The 16,750-nt window shown below is 40.9% G+C and overlaps 1 protein-coding gene across 2 annotated transcripts; it reads left to right on the top strand.

Annotated features, from left to right (window-relative positions):
• The first annotated feature begins 94 nt into the window (after nt 1-94).
• LOC118389045 (aminoacylase-1-like) lies at nt 95-16,423 on the top strand. 2 transcript variants are annotated; one of them, XM_035778752.2, is made up of 15 exons: nt 95-376; nt 792-923; nt 5,266-5,330; nt 5,429-5,533; nt 5,734-5,828; nt 6,380-6,456; nt 6,756-6,845; nt 8,485-8,541; nt 10,317-10,390; nt 10,785-10,834; nt 10,933-11,077; nt 13,675-13,743; nt 13,983-14,062; nt 14,139-14,199; nt 15,079-16,423. In XM_035778752.2, exons 2-15 carry the CDS (start codon nt 797-799, stop codon nt 15,241-15,243), a joined length of 1,260 nt encoding a protein of 419 aa, XP_035634645.1. In that variant the 5' UTR covers nt 95-376; nt 792-796; the 3' UTR covers nt 15,244-16,423. The 2 variants fall into 2 exon arrangements, with proteins under 2 accessions (XP_035634645.1, XP_035634644.1); XM_035778751.2 differs by having other exon boundaries at nt 788-923.
• The last annotated feature ends 327 nt before the right edge of the window (nt 16,424-16,750 follow it).

Here is a 16,750-nt window from a genome sequence, read left to right as displayed (position 1 = left end):
TATACATGTATCCTGTTTTGGTACTGATGCCGACGATTAGAACAATCGATGGAGATCGATTGCACATCCCTTGTACTGAATGTTACAAGTCAGCTACCAAGACAGTCAGAACGAATGTGTGCGCTTGAACATTTAGGCCTGTATTATTATTTTTATTTTTTTTTCGTTCTTTGAATTAGTTCATTCTATTAATTTAAATATTTAGATTATTCATATCTTAATTGTTTATATTTTTATAAATAGATTCGGCTCTTCTGATATGCGAGCCGGATCGTTCGCGAAATAGAACCGACTCGTTCGCGAACGACCCATCACTACAAGTAAACAGTGACAGTGAACTTTCATTCAGTGAGGTAGTCAGTCGTGATATATCAAGGTAAGGGTCTCATGAAATCCTACTCTGTGTGACGTTTACATACGCTTGCGTTTTTGCTTAATACTCTACTGTTAGCTTGTTTAACTCATGTATTGTTTAGCTAGCTAACGTTAGCTAGTTAACTAATGTATTGTTTAGCTAGCTAACATTAGCTAGCTAATCCTTGGCTTGGGAGGCATTTAGCTAGCTAAGCAGGTTTCCACTGCTAGTCATGTGAATGTGGCTGCGCCGTGTTTCGCATAGCATGCACAATGTCCCCATGCTAAAGTTCACTAAAATATAGTGGTTGATTTGCAAAATGGCTTGTTGAAAAAGTAATCGCTACATATGGGCTGCTCTCACTGATACACACACGGATGTGTACCTGTAGCCTACATCACTCAGAGCCTGCTTCCTTTCTCCCTGCTTAAGACAGTTACTATGTTGCCTGATAAGGATGGATCAGGTGGTTGTGGTGGAGGCCAGGCCACATCGGGAGAAGACCCCTCAGTGAACCTGTTTAGAGAGTACCTCCGCCTCAGGACTGTCCACCCAGAGCCTGACTATGGTAAGTTATGGATCTGTGTTTAAGCTATACCGTGGATGTAAATCTTATATGATAATGGCCGCATCCCAAATTTGACACTCAATATAGTGCACTACTTCTCACCATATAGTAGGGAATAGGTTGCCATTTGGGACATAGCATGGCACAATGTCATACTGTGTGGACAAGGGTTTGTGTACCACCACCACACCTTATCATGCATTCTTTACAGTGCATTCGGTATTCAGACCCATTCACTTTTTCCACATTTTGTTACGTTACAGCCTTATTCTAAAATTAAATGGTCCCCCCCCTCAATCAACACACAATATCCCATAATGACAAAGCAAAAACTGTTTTTTAAAAACAGACCTCACATTTACATAAGTATTCAGACCCTTTACTCAGTACTTTGAAGCACTAGGCAGCTGTTACAGCTGAGTCTTCTTTGGTATGACGCTACAAGCTTAGCACACCTGTATTTGGGGAGTTTCTCCCATTCTTCTCAAGCTCTGTCAGGTTGGATGGGAAGCGTTGCTGCACAGCTATTTTCATGTCTTTCCAGAGATGTTCGATTGGGTTCAAGTCCGGACTCTGGCTGGGCCGCTCAGACATTCAGAGAGATGTCCCGAAGCTACTCCTGCTGTGTGCTTACGGTTGTTGTCCTGTTGAAAGGTGAACCTTCACCACAGTCTGAGGTCCTGAGTGCTTTGGAGCAGGTTTTCCTCAAGGATCTCTGTGCTTTGCTCCGTTCATCTTTCCCTCGATCATGAATAGTCTACCAGTCCCTGCTGCTGAAAAACATCACCACAGCATGATGCTGCCACCACCATGCTTCACCGTAGGGATGGTGCCAGGTTTCCTCTAGATGTGATGCTTGGCATTCATGCCAAAGAGTTCAATCTTTCATCAGACCAGATAATCTTGTTTCTCATGGTCAGAGTCCTTTAGGTGCCTTTTGGCAAACTAAGTGTGCTGTCGTGCCTTTTACTGAGGAGTGGCTTCTGCCTGGCCACTACCATAAATACCGAAGTTGTGGAGTGCTGCAGATATGGTTCAGATTGGCTGGTTGGCCAGCTCTAGGAAGAGTCTTGGTGGTTCCTAACTTCTTCCATTTAAGAATGATCGAGGCCACCATGTTCTTGGGGCTCTTCAATGCTGCAGACAATTGTTGGTACGCTTCCCCAGATTGGTGTCTCAGAGCTCTACGGACAATTCATTCGACCTCATGGTTTTTGCTCAGAAATGCACTGTCAACTGAGGGACCTGATCTAGACAGGTGTGTGCCTTTCCAAATCATATCCAATCAATTGAATTTACCACAGGTGGACTCCAATCAAGTTCTATAAATATCTCAAGGATGATCAATGGAAACGGGATGCACCTGAGCTCAATTTCCAGTCTCCTAGCAAAGGGTCTGAATACTTATGTAAATAAGGTATCTGTTTTTAAAATTTTTATTAAACTTTGTTAAATTTCTATAAACCTGTTTTCACTTTACCATTATGGGTTATTATTTACCTTTACCAAAAGGTAAATCCTGTCTTTTGTCCTTTTGACATAATTCCCTGCGAAATGTTTTTGTTTTTTAAAAACTTCTTTCAATACTGTGTAGATTTACTTTTTATTCAATATTATTATATTATTATATTAATTTTAGAATAAGGCTTTAACATAACAATGTAGAAAAAGCCAAGGGGTCTGAATTGTTTTATTTCACCATTTAACCAGGTAGGCTAGTTGAGAACAAGTTCTCATTTACAACTGTGACCTGGCCAAGATAAGGCAAAGCAGTGCGACACAAACAAAGACACAGACTTACAGTAGAAAAAGTATATAAACAGTGTGTGCAAATGATGTAGGATAAGGGAGGTAAGGCAATAAATAGGCTATAGTGGTGAAATAATTACAATATAGCAATTAAACACTGGAGTGATAGATGTGCAGAAGATGAGTGTGCAAGTAGAGATAATGGGGTGCAAAGGAGCTAAATAAAATAAATAACAGTATGGGGATGAGGTAGTTGGATTGGCTATTTATAGATGGACTATGTGCAGTGAGCTGTGAATATTTTACGAATGCACTGTAGCTACCATAAATGATTGATCTACTGTACAATCCATTCTGCAACCCTTACCACTGGACTATATAACACTGAAATGAAAAAATCTGACTGAAGGCCAGCAATTGTCTAATTATTACCTACAATGGTGTAAGGTCCACTTCTTCTCGGGGGAAGACATTTGAATATATGCATGTCTTTAACTTTAGGCTGAGATCCAAATGGCACCCTATTCCCTATATAGCAGACTACTTTTGTCCAGGGTCCATAGGTCACTGTTGGGACTAATACTAGTGTGTCAGGAAGACTTGTTTCTTTTCTCTCTGTCAGTGTTCTACTCCTCTGTCTGCACAGTATGTTGTAGTTGTTCTAAATGTCCTATGAGTATGTTCTAGCCAGGGTTGGGACGATGATGTTCTAAATGTAATCCTTTACAGTTACTAGTTGCCCAAATTGTTATCAGTAGTTTAACTTTTGGATTACCCAAGCTCAGTAAAGTAATCTGATTACTTTCCCCTTAGCTGCAATGTGTAACTTTTTGGGAATGTGTCTGTTAAGGCGTCAGCATGCTTCAGTTCGGCTGGTGCCTAACCGAACGAGTGTGCTCGCATTCCCCCTTAAGACATTAGCTTGAGAAATTTGAGAAGAGCGGCAATAGTACTGTTTGTCCATTTTTAGACGCTGTAGCCAGTATACTTCCTCAAAATAGTCCGAATTAATCTAACTAAAGAAATCTTAGTCATGCAGTTTTACATCTTACTAAAATGTTTGATGTAGTGTTTTTTTATTTTATTTTTTATATCAGAAAACATGCACAAAAACGAAACAGATTATAATTTTTTTTTAAAGAATCCCTACTGTTGGCCAATCATTGACGAAGGGGCGTAGACTTCGTCCCCGAAATTCGGCTTGCCTCCAGAAAAAAATGTGCCCAAACAACCTAAACGCTCTCCGAAAACTAACAAAAACGTCACAAAAAAGAATCATCATATGCATGCACTCCACCATACTGTTTCGGCTGGGAAGCATGTGGCCTTTCAGCCTATGGATTGACCAATAGAAGCAGTATGATGTGGAGCACAATACCACAGAGGAGTTTAGAAAGGAGGCACCCTCATATTTTTATTCCATAGGCTGGTATCTGCACTGTGCAGCTATTGCAAGAGTGTATTTTTCACTGGCTGTCCACTGGTTCTAAAAACAATGATTGATAGGCACCTTAAACTTCTTCATATCAACCATTTATTGGGTGAAAGTACACATACGTTTGAACAGCCATCCACAACAATCACGGTGCAAATAGCTAAATGAGAGGGCAGCAGTTTGATTCATATCATTGTGCTCTGTAGATGTCAATAAGTGATATCCGTATTGCCCGTCGTCTACAACACTGCTGTCGTCCTTACCTCCAAGCGTTTATTAAAATTGTATGTACATTCTTTGGATGTCGACAGCAGTCGAAGACATGGCTTGGACTGTTGCCTATATTCCTGCTCTTTTCCCATGATCCTTCAAATGGATTTGGTGTGCAATCATGGTCTCTGATTTGTGGTCAGACTCGCTCAGGTTGAAAACAAACTTAAATTTGCGCCTTTTTTCAATGTTGATTTTGTAAGTCATTGAGGGAAAAAAAGGTGTCATAGATATTTTTTGCAAACATCATTTGTGAACTTAATAGGAATCCTAGAAGTAATTCTGTAGTTTTTCAAAAGTATTTGTAATCTAATTACAATATTTTTGATGGTAATTTAACAGATTACAGTTAGTTTTTTGTAATGCGTTACTCCCCAACCGTGGTTATAGCAGTAAACCTTATGTTATTTCGGTGTCTGTGACTATTAGCCTAACTCCAGTCTTTGCCACTAAGAATAATGAGTTTAGAGTCCCCTTGATTGAACTCAAGCTGGAAAGGTAACGGTTACAGATTTGTCAGTCTTAATGGTGGGAAAACACAATCAAAGTAATATAATATAATAATATATGCCATTTAGCTGACGCTTTTATCCAAAGCGACTTACAGTCATGTGTGCATACATTCTACGTATGGGTGGTCCCGGGAATCGAACCCACTACCCTGGCGTTACAAGCGCCATGCTCTACCAACTGAGCTACAGAAGGACCACAGGAGAGAGAGAGAGTGTGTTTTATAACCGTGGAAGTTAATTTAAAACCGGCTACATTCAGACCAACACATTCTACTCATTACTGTACCTATGTGTTTTGGTTTTCTGTATGAGACTACTATGAACCTTGTCTTGGTGTAACAGTCTTGGCCCTTGGGTTGTGTTTATCTCTTTACAGATGCTGCTCTGAGGTTCCTGGATAGAATAGCAGAGGAGCTTGGGCTGCCCATGAAGAAAATTGAGGTTTGTGTGGTTAGGTACATGTCTTTTTGATATTCAACTCTTTACACACTTGACCTCATGTCAACTCCTGTCTCTGTCCTCCTCACACCTGTCTGTAGGTCTGCCCCGGTAGAGTTGTGTCTATCATGACCTGGCAGGGGACCAACCCTGCTCTGAAGTCCATCCTGCTCAACTCCCACACTGACGTTGTGCCTGTTTACCAGGTAAAGAAAGACCTAGGCATGTATTTGTAAAGCATATCAGAGTAGTACTGATCTAGGATTAGTCACGCATGGACAGGGGGGGGACCTGATCTTAGATTAGCACTCCAACTCTGAGACGCCCCTGGAACCCCACTGTCTTCTTTACCACTAGTGCGAGGGGAAACTGGGAAAGGAACTCATCCTTATCTGTCTCATTCCAGGAACACTGGAAGTATGATGCGTTTGCTGCTGTGAAAGATGCAGAGGGCAACATCTACGCTCGAGGAACACAGGACATGAAGTGTGTCACCATACAGTGAGTGTGATGTCATAACCACCCTGTTGGGATGAAATATCCCAACACAACGGGTCAAAACTCTCATTTAAATAAAGGATGTTAGGCAACATCGCAAGCTAGAGAAAATACGCTACTCCGTTAGGGGATCGGCAATTACATTTTATAATATCTGGCAACCTTTACAATCCTTTGTAGAAGACATGGGCCCAGCTAATTTCACAACTCTATAAACCAAGCCAAATTATTTTTACTCTTTTGTTTTGTATTTATTTTGTATTTTTTTACTGTTTGATTATATTACTCATTGTATATCATGCCTGCTTTAAGTCTGGTTTTGGGGTGGGGCTTTGTTAGATTGGGGTGTTGGAGTGGGTTTGATTTCGTATGGGACTGTGTGTTCTGCCCTCTACTTGTTTTACATGTGTTATCGGTATAATCATAATTGGGGGGATTAGGAAAGTTACCAGAATGCAACTGTAATCCAATTTCGATGTTACCAGTGTCCTTCACATCTCCTAGTTTTTGTTTGCCTCATAACCTATAAGGCTACTGCTTGACATTTCTCATAGGTATATCCAGGCCATCAGAAGACTTAAAGCAGAGGGAAGGAAGTGTATGCGCACCATCCACCTAATGTTTGTGCCAGGTAGGATGAGCAGTCATTGGTTAAGACTGGCTTCTCAGAATGTAATACTGTGACAACACTGTAATAATGTAGTAATTCCATGGGTGCGACCCTATTCCTTATATAGTTCTCTACTTTTGACCAGAGCCCTATAGGCCTTGATCAAATGTAATCCACTATATAGGGAGCCATTTGAAACTCAGCCCCTGTCATTTGACAAGGGTATAGAACATTTTAAAAGCACTTTTGACAACTTCTGTAAATAAATGTGATTGCTTGAGATACTCTTTGCTCTGGATTTGACACGTTGAATGTCTTAGATGAGGAGGTCGGAGGTCACAAAGGAATGGAGACGTTTGTGAAGCTCCCAGAGTTTCAGAAATTGAACATTGGCTTTGCACTTGACGAAGGTAAATGAACAAAAAACCTAACTGTACCACTTATTAACACCCAACTATAAACCGATGCCTGCATCCCAAACGGCACCCTATTCTCTTTATAGTGCAGTACTTTTGGCCAGGCCCCATAAGGCTCTAGTGAAAACTAGTGCACTATATACAGTGTATTCGGAAAGTATTCAAATCTCTTTTTCCACATTTTGTTACGTTACAGCCTTATTCTAAAATTGCTAAAATATTTGTTTTACATCTACAGACAATACCCCATTTGGACAAAGCGAAAACAAGTTTTTAATCATCTTTGCAAATTTATAAACAGAAATACCTTATTTATGTAAGTAGTCAGACCCTTTGCATCCTTCAGATGATTATACAACTTGATTGGAGTCCACCTGTGGTAAATTCAATTGATTGGATATGATTTGGAAATGCACACACCTGTCTATTTTAGGTCCCACAGTTGACAGTGCATGTCAGAGCAAAAACCAAGCCATAAGGTCGACGGAATTGTCCGTAGAGCTCCGCGACAGGATTGTTTCGAGGCACAGAAACCAAAAAATGTCTGCAGCATTCCAGGTCCCCAAGAACAGTGGCCTCCCTCATTCTTAAATGGAAGAGTCTTGGTGGTTCAGAATTTCTTCCTAGAGCTGGCCCCCTGGGCAGTTGGGGAAGAAGGCCCTTGGTCAGGGAGGTGACTAAGAACCCGATGGTCACTCTGACAGAGCTCCAGAGTTCCTCTGTGGAGATGAGAGAACCTTCCAGAAGGACAACCATTTCTGCAGCACTCCACCAATCAGGCCTTTATGGTATAGTGCCAGATGGAAGCCACTCCTCAGTAAAAGGCATATGACAACCCGCTTGGAGTTTGCCAAAAGGCACATAAAGGACTCAGACCATGAGAAACAAGATTCTCTGGTCTGATGAAACCAAGATTGAACTCTTTGGCCTGAATGGCAAGTGTCAAGTCTGGAGTAAACCTGGCACCATCCCTACGGTGAAGCATGGTGGTGGCAGCATCATGCTATGGGTATGTTTTTCAGCGGCAGGGACTGGAAAACTAGTTAGAATTGAGGGGAAGATTAACGAAGGAAAGTACAGAGAGATCCTTGATGAAAACCTGCTCCAGAGCACTCAAGACCTCAGACTGGGTTGAAGGTTCACCTCCAACAGGACAACGACCCTAAGCACAGAGCCAAGACAATGCATGAGTGGCTTCGGGACAAGTCTCAATGTCCTTGAGTGACTGAGCCTGGACTTGAACCCGATTGAACATCTCTGGGAGACCAGAAAATAGCTGTGCAGCGACGCTTCCCATCCAACCTGACAGAGCCGGAGAGGATCTGTGCCAAGCTTGTAGCGTCATACTGTATGTGCAAAAATGTCTAAACCAGGTTTTGCTTTATCGTCATGGGGTATTGTGTTTAGATTAACGAGAGAAAAAACAAACAATTTATTCAATTTTAGAACAAGGCTGTAATGTAACAAAATGTGGAGAAAGTCAAGGGACCTGAATACTTTCCAAATGCACTGTAAGGAATAGGGTGCCCCTTTGGATATACTCGGGACTATCCAGCACTGAAACGAACACTTCCTTAGGCCCTATACTTCCCTTCTGTCACCTGATGTCTGGTTTTTAAAAATGTTGTTTTAGGTCTTGCCAACCCTGGGGAAGCCTTCACTGTCTTCTATGGCGAGAGGAATCCCTGGTGTAAGTATCAGCCCTGAGTATTAGAGAATCTGGCCCTAGCTGTAACTATGACGAATGATCAAATACACACGCACACCCAGCAGTACGCACAACAAATGTCTCTTCCTCTCACCCTGGCCTTAGTCTGTCTGTGATCCTATCTCAATTAGTCTTTCCTGAATACTCGCCTCCTCCAACCTGGACTCTGGGGTAGTAAATTAAAATCCGGGACACCAAATAAACAATGATATGTTGGTTGTGTATGGTATGTATACTGAACAAAAATATAAACACAACATGTAAAATCTTTGAAATTGTTGCTAGGTTACAGTTCATATAAGGAAATCTGTCAATTTAGTGCCAAATTAATTCATTTTAATCTATAGATTTCACATGACTGGGCAGGGGGCAGCCATGGGTGGGCCTGAGAGGGTGTATGCCAGGCTGTTGAGCCAGCTCCAGCCAATCAGTGAGTTCTTTTCTCCCCACAAAGGGGCTTTATTACAGACAGAAATACTCAACACTCCCCCCACCCCCCTTAGACGATCCCGCAGGAGAATAAGCCGGATGTGGAGGTCCTGGGCTGGCGTGGATTACAAGTGGTTTGCGGTTGTGAAACCGGTTGGATGTACTACCAAATTCTCTAAAACAATGTTGGAGGCAGCTTATGGTAGAGAAATTAACATTTAATTATCTGGCATTAGCTCTGGTGGACATTCCTGCAGTCAGCTTGCCAATTGCATTCTCCCTCAAATTCTCATTTTAGTGGCCTTTTATTGTCCCCAGCACAAGGTGCCCCTGTGTTTTTCTTCATGCTGTTTAATCTGCTTCTTCATATGCCACACCTGTCAAGTGGATGGATTATCTTGGCAAAGGTTAAATGGTTGTTTTTTTCCCCAGCTCATGAAACATGGGACTAACACTTACATGTTACGTTTATAATTTTGTTCAGTGTATTTATTTGTGGATGTCCATCATCCATTTTGTATGATGTGTTAGTAATTACAATTTGTATAATATGTTACAACTTGCAATTCATACAAAATGTTACGAATTCCAATTTGTTGTCTAACGCTAGCTAGGTTAGGGTTAAGTTAGTGGTTAGAGGAAGGGTTAGCTAACATGCTAAGTAGATGCAATGTATATAGTTGTTAATTAGCTAAAATGCTAAAGTTGTCTGTGATGTGATTTGAACACGCAACCATTGGGTTGCTAAGACCTTTGCCTTTTACCAACCACTCTAATTTTGTTTTTGCCTTTTAAAAGGGGAATATGCACTAGCTACATCCTGTTTTGGACTTAAAAATGAAGTGCCAGGGAGGAGTTTTGTTATTGTTTCAACTGCTGATTGCTGCTTTATCATTTTAGTCATTTAGCAGATGCTCTTCACAGGAGGTTGGTGGCAAGTTAATTGGGGAGAATGGGCTCGTGGTAATAGCAGGATGGTAAAAAGTGAAATGGTATCAAAAACATGGTTGCCATGTGTTTGCCATTCCATTTACTCCGTTCCTGGCCATTATGAGCCGTCCTCCCCACAGCAGCCGCCAATGATGCTCTTATCCACGTTAGGTTGAATGTAACCATATGCAATTGAGTGTCCCAGATTTCCATTTCCTGTGTTAAGTCTAGTCTGAGACCAGTCTGCCGTCTCAAATGGATTGGAGAAGGTCCAAGGATCCTCCAGTCAGACCTTTTCCACCAATGTGTTCTGAGAAAGAGACTAGGTGAGGGGATGTGAAGAATATATATTTTTTAAAACTTTTTTTGAAAGAGCCTGTGTGTCTGCTTCCCCTCAGGGATAACGGTCCACTGCCCAGGCAGTCCTGGCCACGGCTCCAGGTTTGTGGAGAACACGGCTGCAGAGAAACTGGTAAGACTTCCTCCACAGCTAGAGGGACTTTGAGTGTGTCACAAATAGCACCTTTTTTCCTGTGGGCCTTGGTCAAAAGTAGCCTAGCGGTTAAGAGCGTTGGCCCGGTAACCGAAAGGTTGCTGGTTTGAATCCCAGAGCTGATTAGGTGAAAAATCTGTAAATGTGCCACCTGAGCAATGCGCTTAACTCTAATTGCGTTTGTAAGTCACTCTGGATAAAAGCGTCTGCTTAATTACTAAAATGTAGGTCACCATTTTGGACACAGCCCTTGTCCCCACACACACTATAGTTCACTTGGCCAAAGACAGCAGAAAAGGGTGCTGATTCTGATCACTTGGAGGACGGTGATGTCAATGACCTCACCTGCTTTTGTCTGTCTCCCTTCTCACAGCGCAGTATTATTAACTCCTTCCTGGACTTCAGGGAGAAGGAGAAACACAGGTCAGTAAAGGCAGGAAGAGGGATGAGTTCAGTCACTAGAGGGAGCCATAACTACTTTACAGGAATGTGATTTTAGTGTGTGTGTGTGTGTGTTGCAGGTTGAACACCAGCGAGTGTTTCACTCTTGGTGATGTCACCACTGTCAACATGACCATGGTGAAAGGAGGTGTGGCCTACAACGTCATCCCTGCCGAGATGGACGTCAGTTTTGACTTGAGAATACCACCCACGGTCAATTTGCAGGTTTGTGTGTGTGTGCCTTGTGTGTTAGGGAGGGACATTTTAAATTAGAAATGTTGTGGAAGCTCTTCTGAATATATAGTTTACCAAGCTACCAACCACTTCACACTGGGAGAAGATAAGCTACACGAAAAGTAGTTCACTTCATCCAAACTACTGCTTCATAAATTATCATAACTCTTAAATGTCATAGACTACAAATTGGAGTCAGATGTTAACATAATGTGTAGTTTAGCCTATTAAACAACTTTTTCAAATGAGAATTGGGTCTGATCCTGAAAAAGACTGGACATTTTTGCCTACTTCACCCATATTCTTACCTTTTTTGCAAAAATGTAATTAACTAATGAAAACACTTATTGAACAAAAATGTAAACGCAACGTGAAGTGTTGGTTTCATGTTTCAACTAAAAGATCCCTGAAATGTTCGATATGCACGAAAAGCTTATTTCTCACAAATGTTGTGCATAAATTTGTTTACATCCGTGTTAGCTCGAAATCCCCGAGCTGACAAGGTACAAATCTGTCGTTCTGCCCCTGAACAAGGCAGTTAACCCTCTGTTCCTAGGCCATCATTGAAAATAAGAATTTGTTCTTAACTGACTTGCCTAGTTAAATAAAGGTAAAAAAAACAACAAAAAACATCCCTGTTAGTGAGCATTTCTCCTTTGCCAAGATAAGCAATCCACCTGACAGGTATAGCATATCAAGGAGCTGATTAAACAGAATGATCATTACACAGGTGCACCTTGTGCTGGAGACAATAGGACACTAAAATGTGCAGTTTTGTCACACAACACAATGCCGCAGATGCCTCAAGTTGAGGGAGCATGCAGTTGGCATCCTGATTTCAGGAATGTCCACCAGAGCTGTTGCCAGAGAATTGAATGTCCATTTCTCTACCATAAGCCGCCTCCAATGTTGTTTTAGAGAATTTTGTCAGTATGTCCAACCGGCCTCACAACCACAGACCACGTGTAACAAAGCCAGCCCAAGACCTCCACATCCGGCTTCTTCACCTGCGGGATTGTCTGAGACCAGCCATCCATCTGGCTGATGAAACTGAGGAGTATTTCTTTCTTATTATACAACATCATTCTGATTGGCTGGCCCTGGCTCCTCAGTGGGTGGGCCTGACTCCCAAGCCACTCATGGCTGCGCCCCTGCCCAGTCATGTGAATCCATAGATTAGGGCCGAACGAATTTATTTAAATGGATGATTTCCTTATATAAACTGTAACTCAGTAAAATCTTTGAAATTGTTATATATATATATATATATAGTACAGACGCCACCTATTTCACTATTCGAATAATATACTGATTTTAAAAAATGAAAACAGTTCTAAAAAATAAAATAAATTGCTCTACTCTCTTGACCAATCAGAATGAAGCAACATTCCACAACAGCAGACAGTGCACGGTTGTTGCTACATCGGTCGTCTTTGACTAACAGTAGCCTAGGCTAACAGCAACACAGTGAAAGTCTGATGCTCCCCATCCAGTGATGCCAATTTAGCAATTTTGTTGCTAGATTTAGCAACTTTTCAGACTGCCCTGGCAACAATGTTTTTCAAACAGCACCTAGCAACAAATTTAGCAACTTTTTGAAAATTTAATTGAAACTTTTAGCAAGTTTTGAAAAGTGACTCAAATGATAAAATGTGCGCATTTTCCCTCTCAATGACACAAAAACGATTTTCTCTGTCATACACTCAGTCACAAAACACGTGCCTGGCTACCAAAGTGCATAGTGAGTGACGTCAGCAGAAGGCCAGCAGCAATTTCAGCAAATTGCAAATCAATGTTGGCTGACTGCAGCAGTGGGTTCGACGAGCCAAACCCAATGAATATAGTTGGTCACGAACGTTTGATCTTGAACAGAAATAAACATCAATCAAAATTGTACAGCCAGAAGTACAGAAAAGAGTGAGTCTGTACCTGAACAAATGTCAAATAATATTTTTTTTCTCGATGTTCAGTCAATTTGAGTAACGTTATTGTGTATTCTACTTAATGACGCAGTTTTACGTTATCACGCAATGACATCACAACGTCATTGAGCAACTTTTAGCAACAAATCAACCTGCCTCTAGCAACTTACCCTGAAAATGAATTGTTGTTAACCAAAAAGTTTTCTGGTGAGTGTTTCAATGATTTGTATCAGGTCTTGTGGACCCTCCATTGGTACTAGGCTAATCTGTAATTGAAGTGGGGGAAATGGCATACCATTGCCAGGGCTGACTGGAGGTCTAAATGTCATTAAAAGGGGAAATGAGCTTGAAAACGATCACTTTGTGCATCCTCAGAACTATAGGCTACTTACATTGTGCTACTGTAAATGCGCAATGTTCTATCAAAGCCAAGTGACGTCTGAATCCGCAGTAGCCAAGTGCGCTGTAAATAAATACTACATTAAGTTTTTTTTAATTTAAATTAAGCATTTCAAATGTCATGGTATATCTTTTGTGTGTAACAATGTAACATGGACAATTTTTGTATTTAGAAAGCTGTTCAATTGTTAAAATAGGCCTAAAAGAAATGATCCAAAAAACGATTGCTCTGTCTTCACCATTTCAAATATTTTATTCCATTGTTAGGAGTTCGAGGAGCAGATTAAGAAGTGGTGTAAGGAGGCAGGAGAGGGCATCACGTATGAGTTTGCTCAGGTCAGTACAATAAAATGCATTTCTCCATACACGCACTTGTATATGGGCATGGAGACAACTGATCACATCAGTAGAGTATGCTTTAATGTGTTCGGTCATATTCAGTAGATACGAAATGGAAGTAAACTGGGAGGGACTCCCTGAACTTTCCAATAAGAAAAGCTTGTTTTGTTAAGTGTTTTTGCTACGGTGTAAATGAATGAAAACGACCCAGTTGTAAGATGTTCTGTCCTCCACAGAAACACATGAACCAGAATTTGACATCCACAGATGATAGCGACCCCTGGTGGAACACCTTCAGTACAACCTGCAAAGCCATGTGAGGATACACACTAACACCCAAACTCGCACACACTCAGTAAAGGCGAGCTTCATCTGAATTTCTCTCGCCTCAGGAACATGACTTTGGAAAAGGAGATCTTCCCTGCAGCCACGGACAGTCGCTTCATCAGAGCGGTGAGTTAGAGCAGTGGCCCATGGGTAATGTAGTGTGTAAACCATAGGATTGGCCAATATACTGTGTGATTTGGTAATACCGACGGTATGATTTTCAATACTGTTCTTTGTCACCCCGGGGGCTACGCCACTGCTTATAACTAAGTTAAGTATAACTAAGAAATCTAAGATGAGTCAAATCAATTCTATCCAGCTCAGGGCTCCAGCTATGCATTTGACTGGCTAGATGTCAAAATCGAGCTTCTTGGTTACAGCAGTCCCCTCCTAGATAAAGATCCCTGTTGCCTGAATTGTTTTGTGCATTGAAAAATGTTTATTGTATTATTTTAATAATGCCCCTTGTGTGCACTTCTGGTAATACTGTATATCTTGGTATGGTACAGAAACGGTATGAAAATCAGATACCACCCAACCCTAGTACACCATAACAACATCTTACTTTCAAACACTTAGAACTGCATGTATTTTTAATGCGTTTATGACCTCAGGACAAAACCATGTTTTGTTTTTGTAGACTCTTGCACTTCAAAGCTATGTCCATATGTGTTGTTCATTTTACTTGATCATTAGGAGAAGAAATGCATCATAAATGCCACAAGCTAGAAATCTCCGTAGAGACAAACCGCAGTGCTTTGAATGAGCTAAATGCAGTTCTCCCTTTAAAATCACCCCTCTTGAGATTGATACAATATTTGGTAAAATGGTAGAGCGAGGGCCCTTTACTGGGTAAAATTACATTTTCAAAGTTATTTAATGCTAATTCATTAATTGAGGCAAAAAATGTGTTTCTGCTGTTAGGTCATTGTCAGTGTGTCGGATATTAGTGGCAATGCTTTCTTTACAAAAAGTAGGATCTAAGTCATGTTTGTCCTGCTGTAGGTGGGCCTCCCTGCCATCGGCTTCTCCCCAATGAACCGGACACCCATCCTGCTGCACGACCACAACGAATATCTGAACGAACAGGTCTTCCTCAAAGGCATTCAGGTGTACGAGAACCTAGTGCCAGCATTAGCAAATGTGCCCGCTCTGCCTTGCGACACCTAGAGCAGCCATTCTTAACTGGTGGGTGACGCAAATTTGATTACATTTTGGTGAAGATATTTTTTTTGTCACTCGAATATTGGGTGAAGACTGAGGCAACCCAGTTAAATGTGGGTCCCGAAACCAAACCAGTTGAGAACTGCTAGTTTAGAAGTCAAAGGTCAATAGCTTGGCTACTTCACATCCTTGGTCTCTGAACCTCCCCTTGGCACGTGTATAAGTCTGCTCTGACACCTCTCACAGATAAACAAATGTTGAATAATCCAGATGGTTTTGAATAATCCAGAAGGCAGCGCCAAAGAATGAGATGAGATTACTTCATAAAGATATAATTTAAAATAGTCAAATTTAGCACTTCACATTTATCTCTATGCCTTTTTGTATGGATAACATCTTTTATTTTCTCAGACCGTACATAGCAACTCAGGACAACATTATACCATTGCATTACACATTGTAACAGCCTTGGAACAACATTGTACTTAAGGGAATGTGTTTCATGCGTCCGTGTAAGCCGTCTTGACGAAGGGTGCGATCATTCACTATTGTAATCCATGTATTCTATCTAATCTTAAATGATGATCAGATTGTATTAAAGAAAAGCAACACGGTTATATCAGATGACCCTACTTTTTGAAGTTGGTAAATAAAATGCTGCTTCATCCAAACTTTGCACAGCATAACTTCAGCTGTTCCTCCATAATACTACTTATCCACTTAAACCTAGCATCAACTATCCCCTCAGTTAATCAAGTTTATCTGCCATTTTGCTCTTTGAACAACTTTTGTAACAGTTATAACCATTTGATTAAAACAACACAGTGAAATTGAGCTTTAATGGAAATGTAACACAGAACCCAATTGGGCAAAATGTTCTGTTATTTAAAATAGTTAATGAGTATTAAAAAAGGTTAAATCCATCCATTAGATTAAGGAAGTTATCTTCTGTTCAACTTGGTATCTTCCAGTCCTTATTGTAATGTGATTGCTAAGCTACTTTTATTATTTACGCCAGAACCTTACTGATTAACCCCCAACCACACAAGCAAGACTGAAATAATGCCATGTTGACATATTTCATCAACTACTTGAAACCACAGATTTTGTATTATTATTTTTTGAAAATTAATTTGTGCCTGCTATTTGCTAGAGCTGATTTGAATAAAGATATCACTTTATTAAACTGTTGTGTTGTTTTATATGTGATTTTTACAGGTTATCGAGTGTTCATGTTTTCTGCCCAGCGACTGCAGCTAGGAAAGAGCGGTGTAGCTAAATCTGTTCTTACAAATCAAATAAAAACCGAGTTGGTGTCCTGCACACCACACAGCTCAAAACACTAAGACAGAAATATCTTACAACATGAGCATAAGATATATATTTTAGTAAACCGAATAGAGGAACTGTGGAGTAATTGTGTTGTAGCCACGTGGAGGCCGTCAGCACCATAATATGTTTATCTCGGGTATGAACCAACGGAAACAACATGGCCACTACTCATAGACTCACA

This window comes from Oncorhynchus keta, chromosome 10 (assembly GCF_023373465.1).
Source record: "Oncorhynchus keta strain PuntledgeMale-10-30-2019 chromosome 10, Oket_V2, whole genome shotgun sequence".
Taxonomy (NCBI): domain Eukaryota; kingdom Metazoa; phylum Chordata; class Actinopteri; order Salmoniformes; family Salmonidae; genus Oncorhynchus; species Oncorhynchus keta.
The sequence above is the reverse complement of the archived record's forward strand: the minus strand, read 5'-3'. Positions and strand labels throughout refer to the sequence as shown.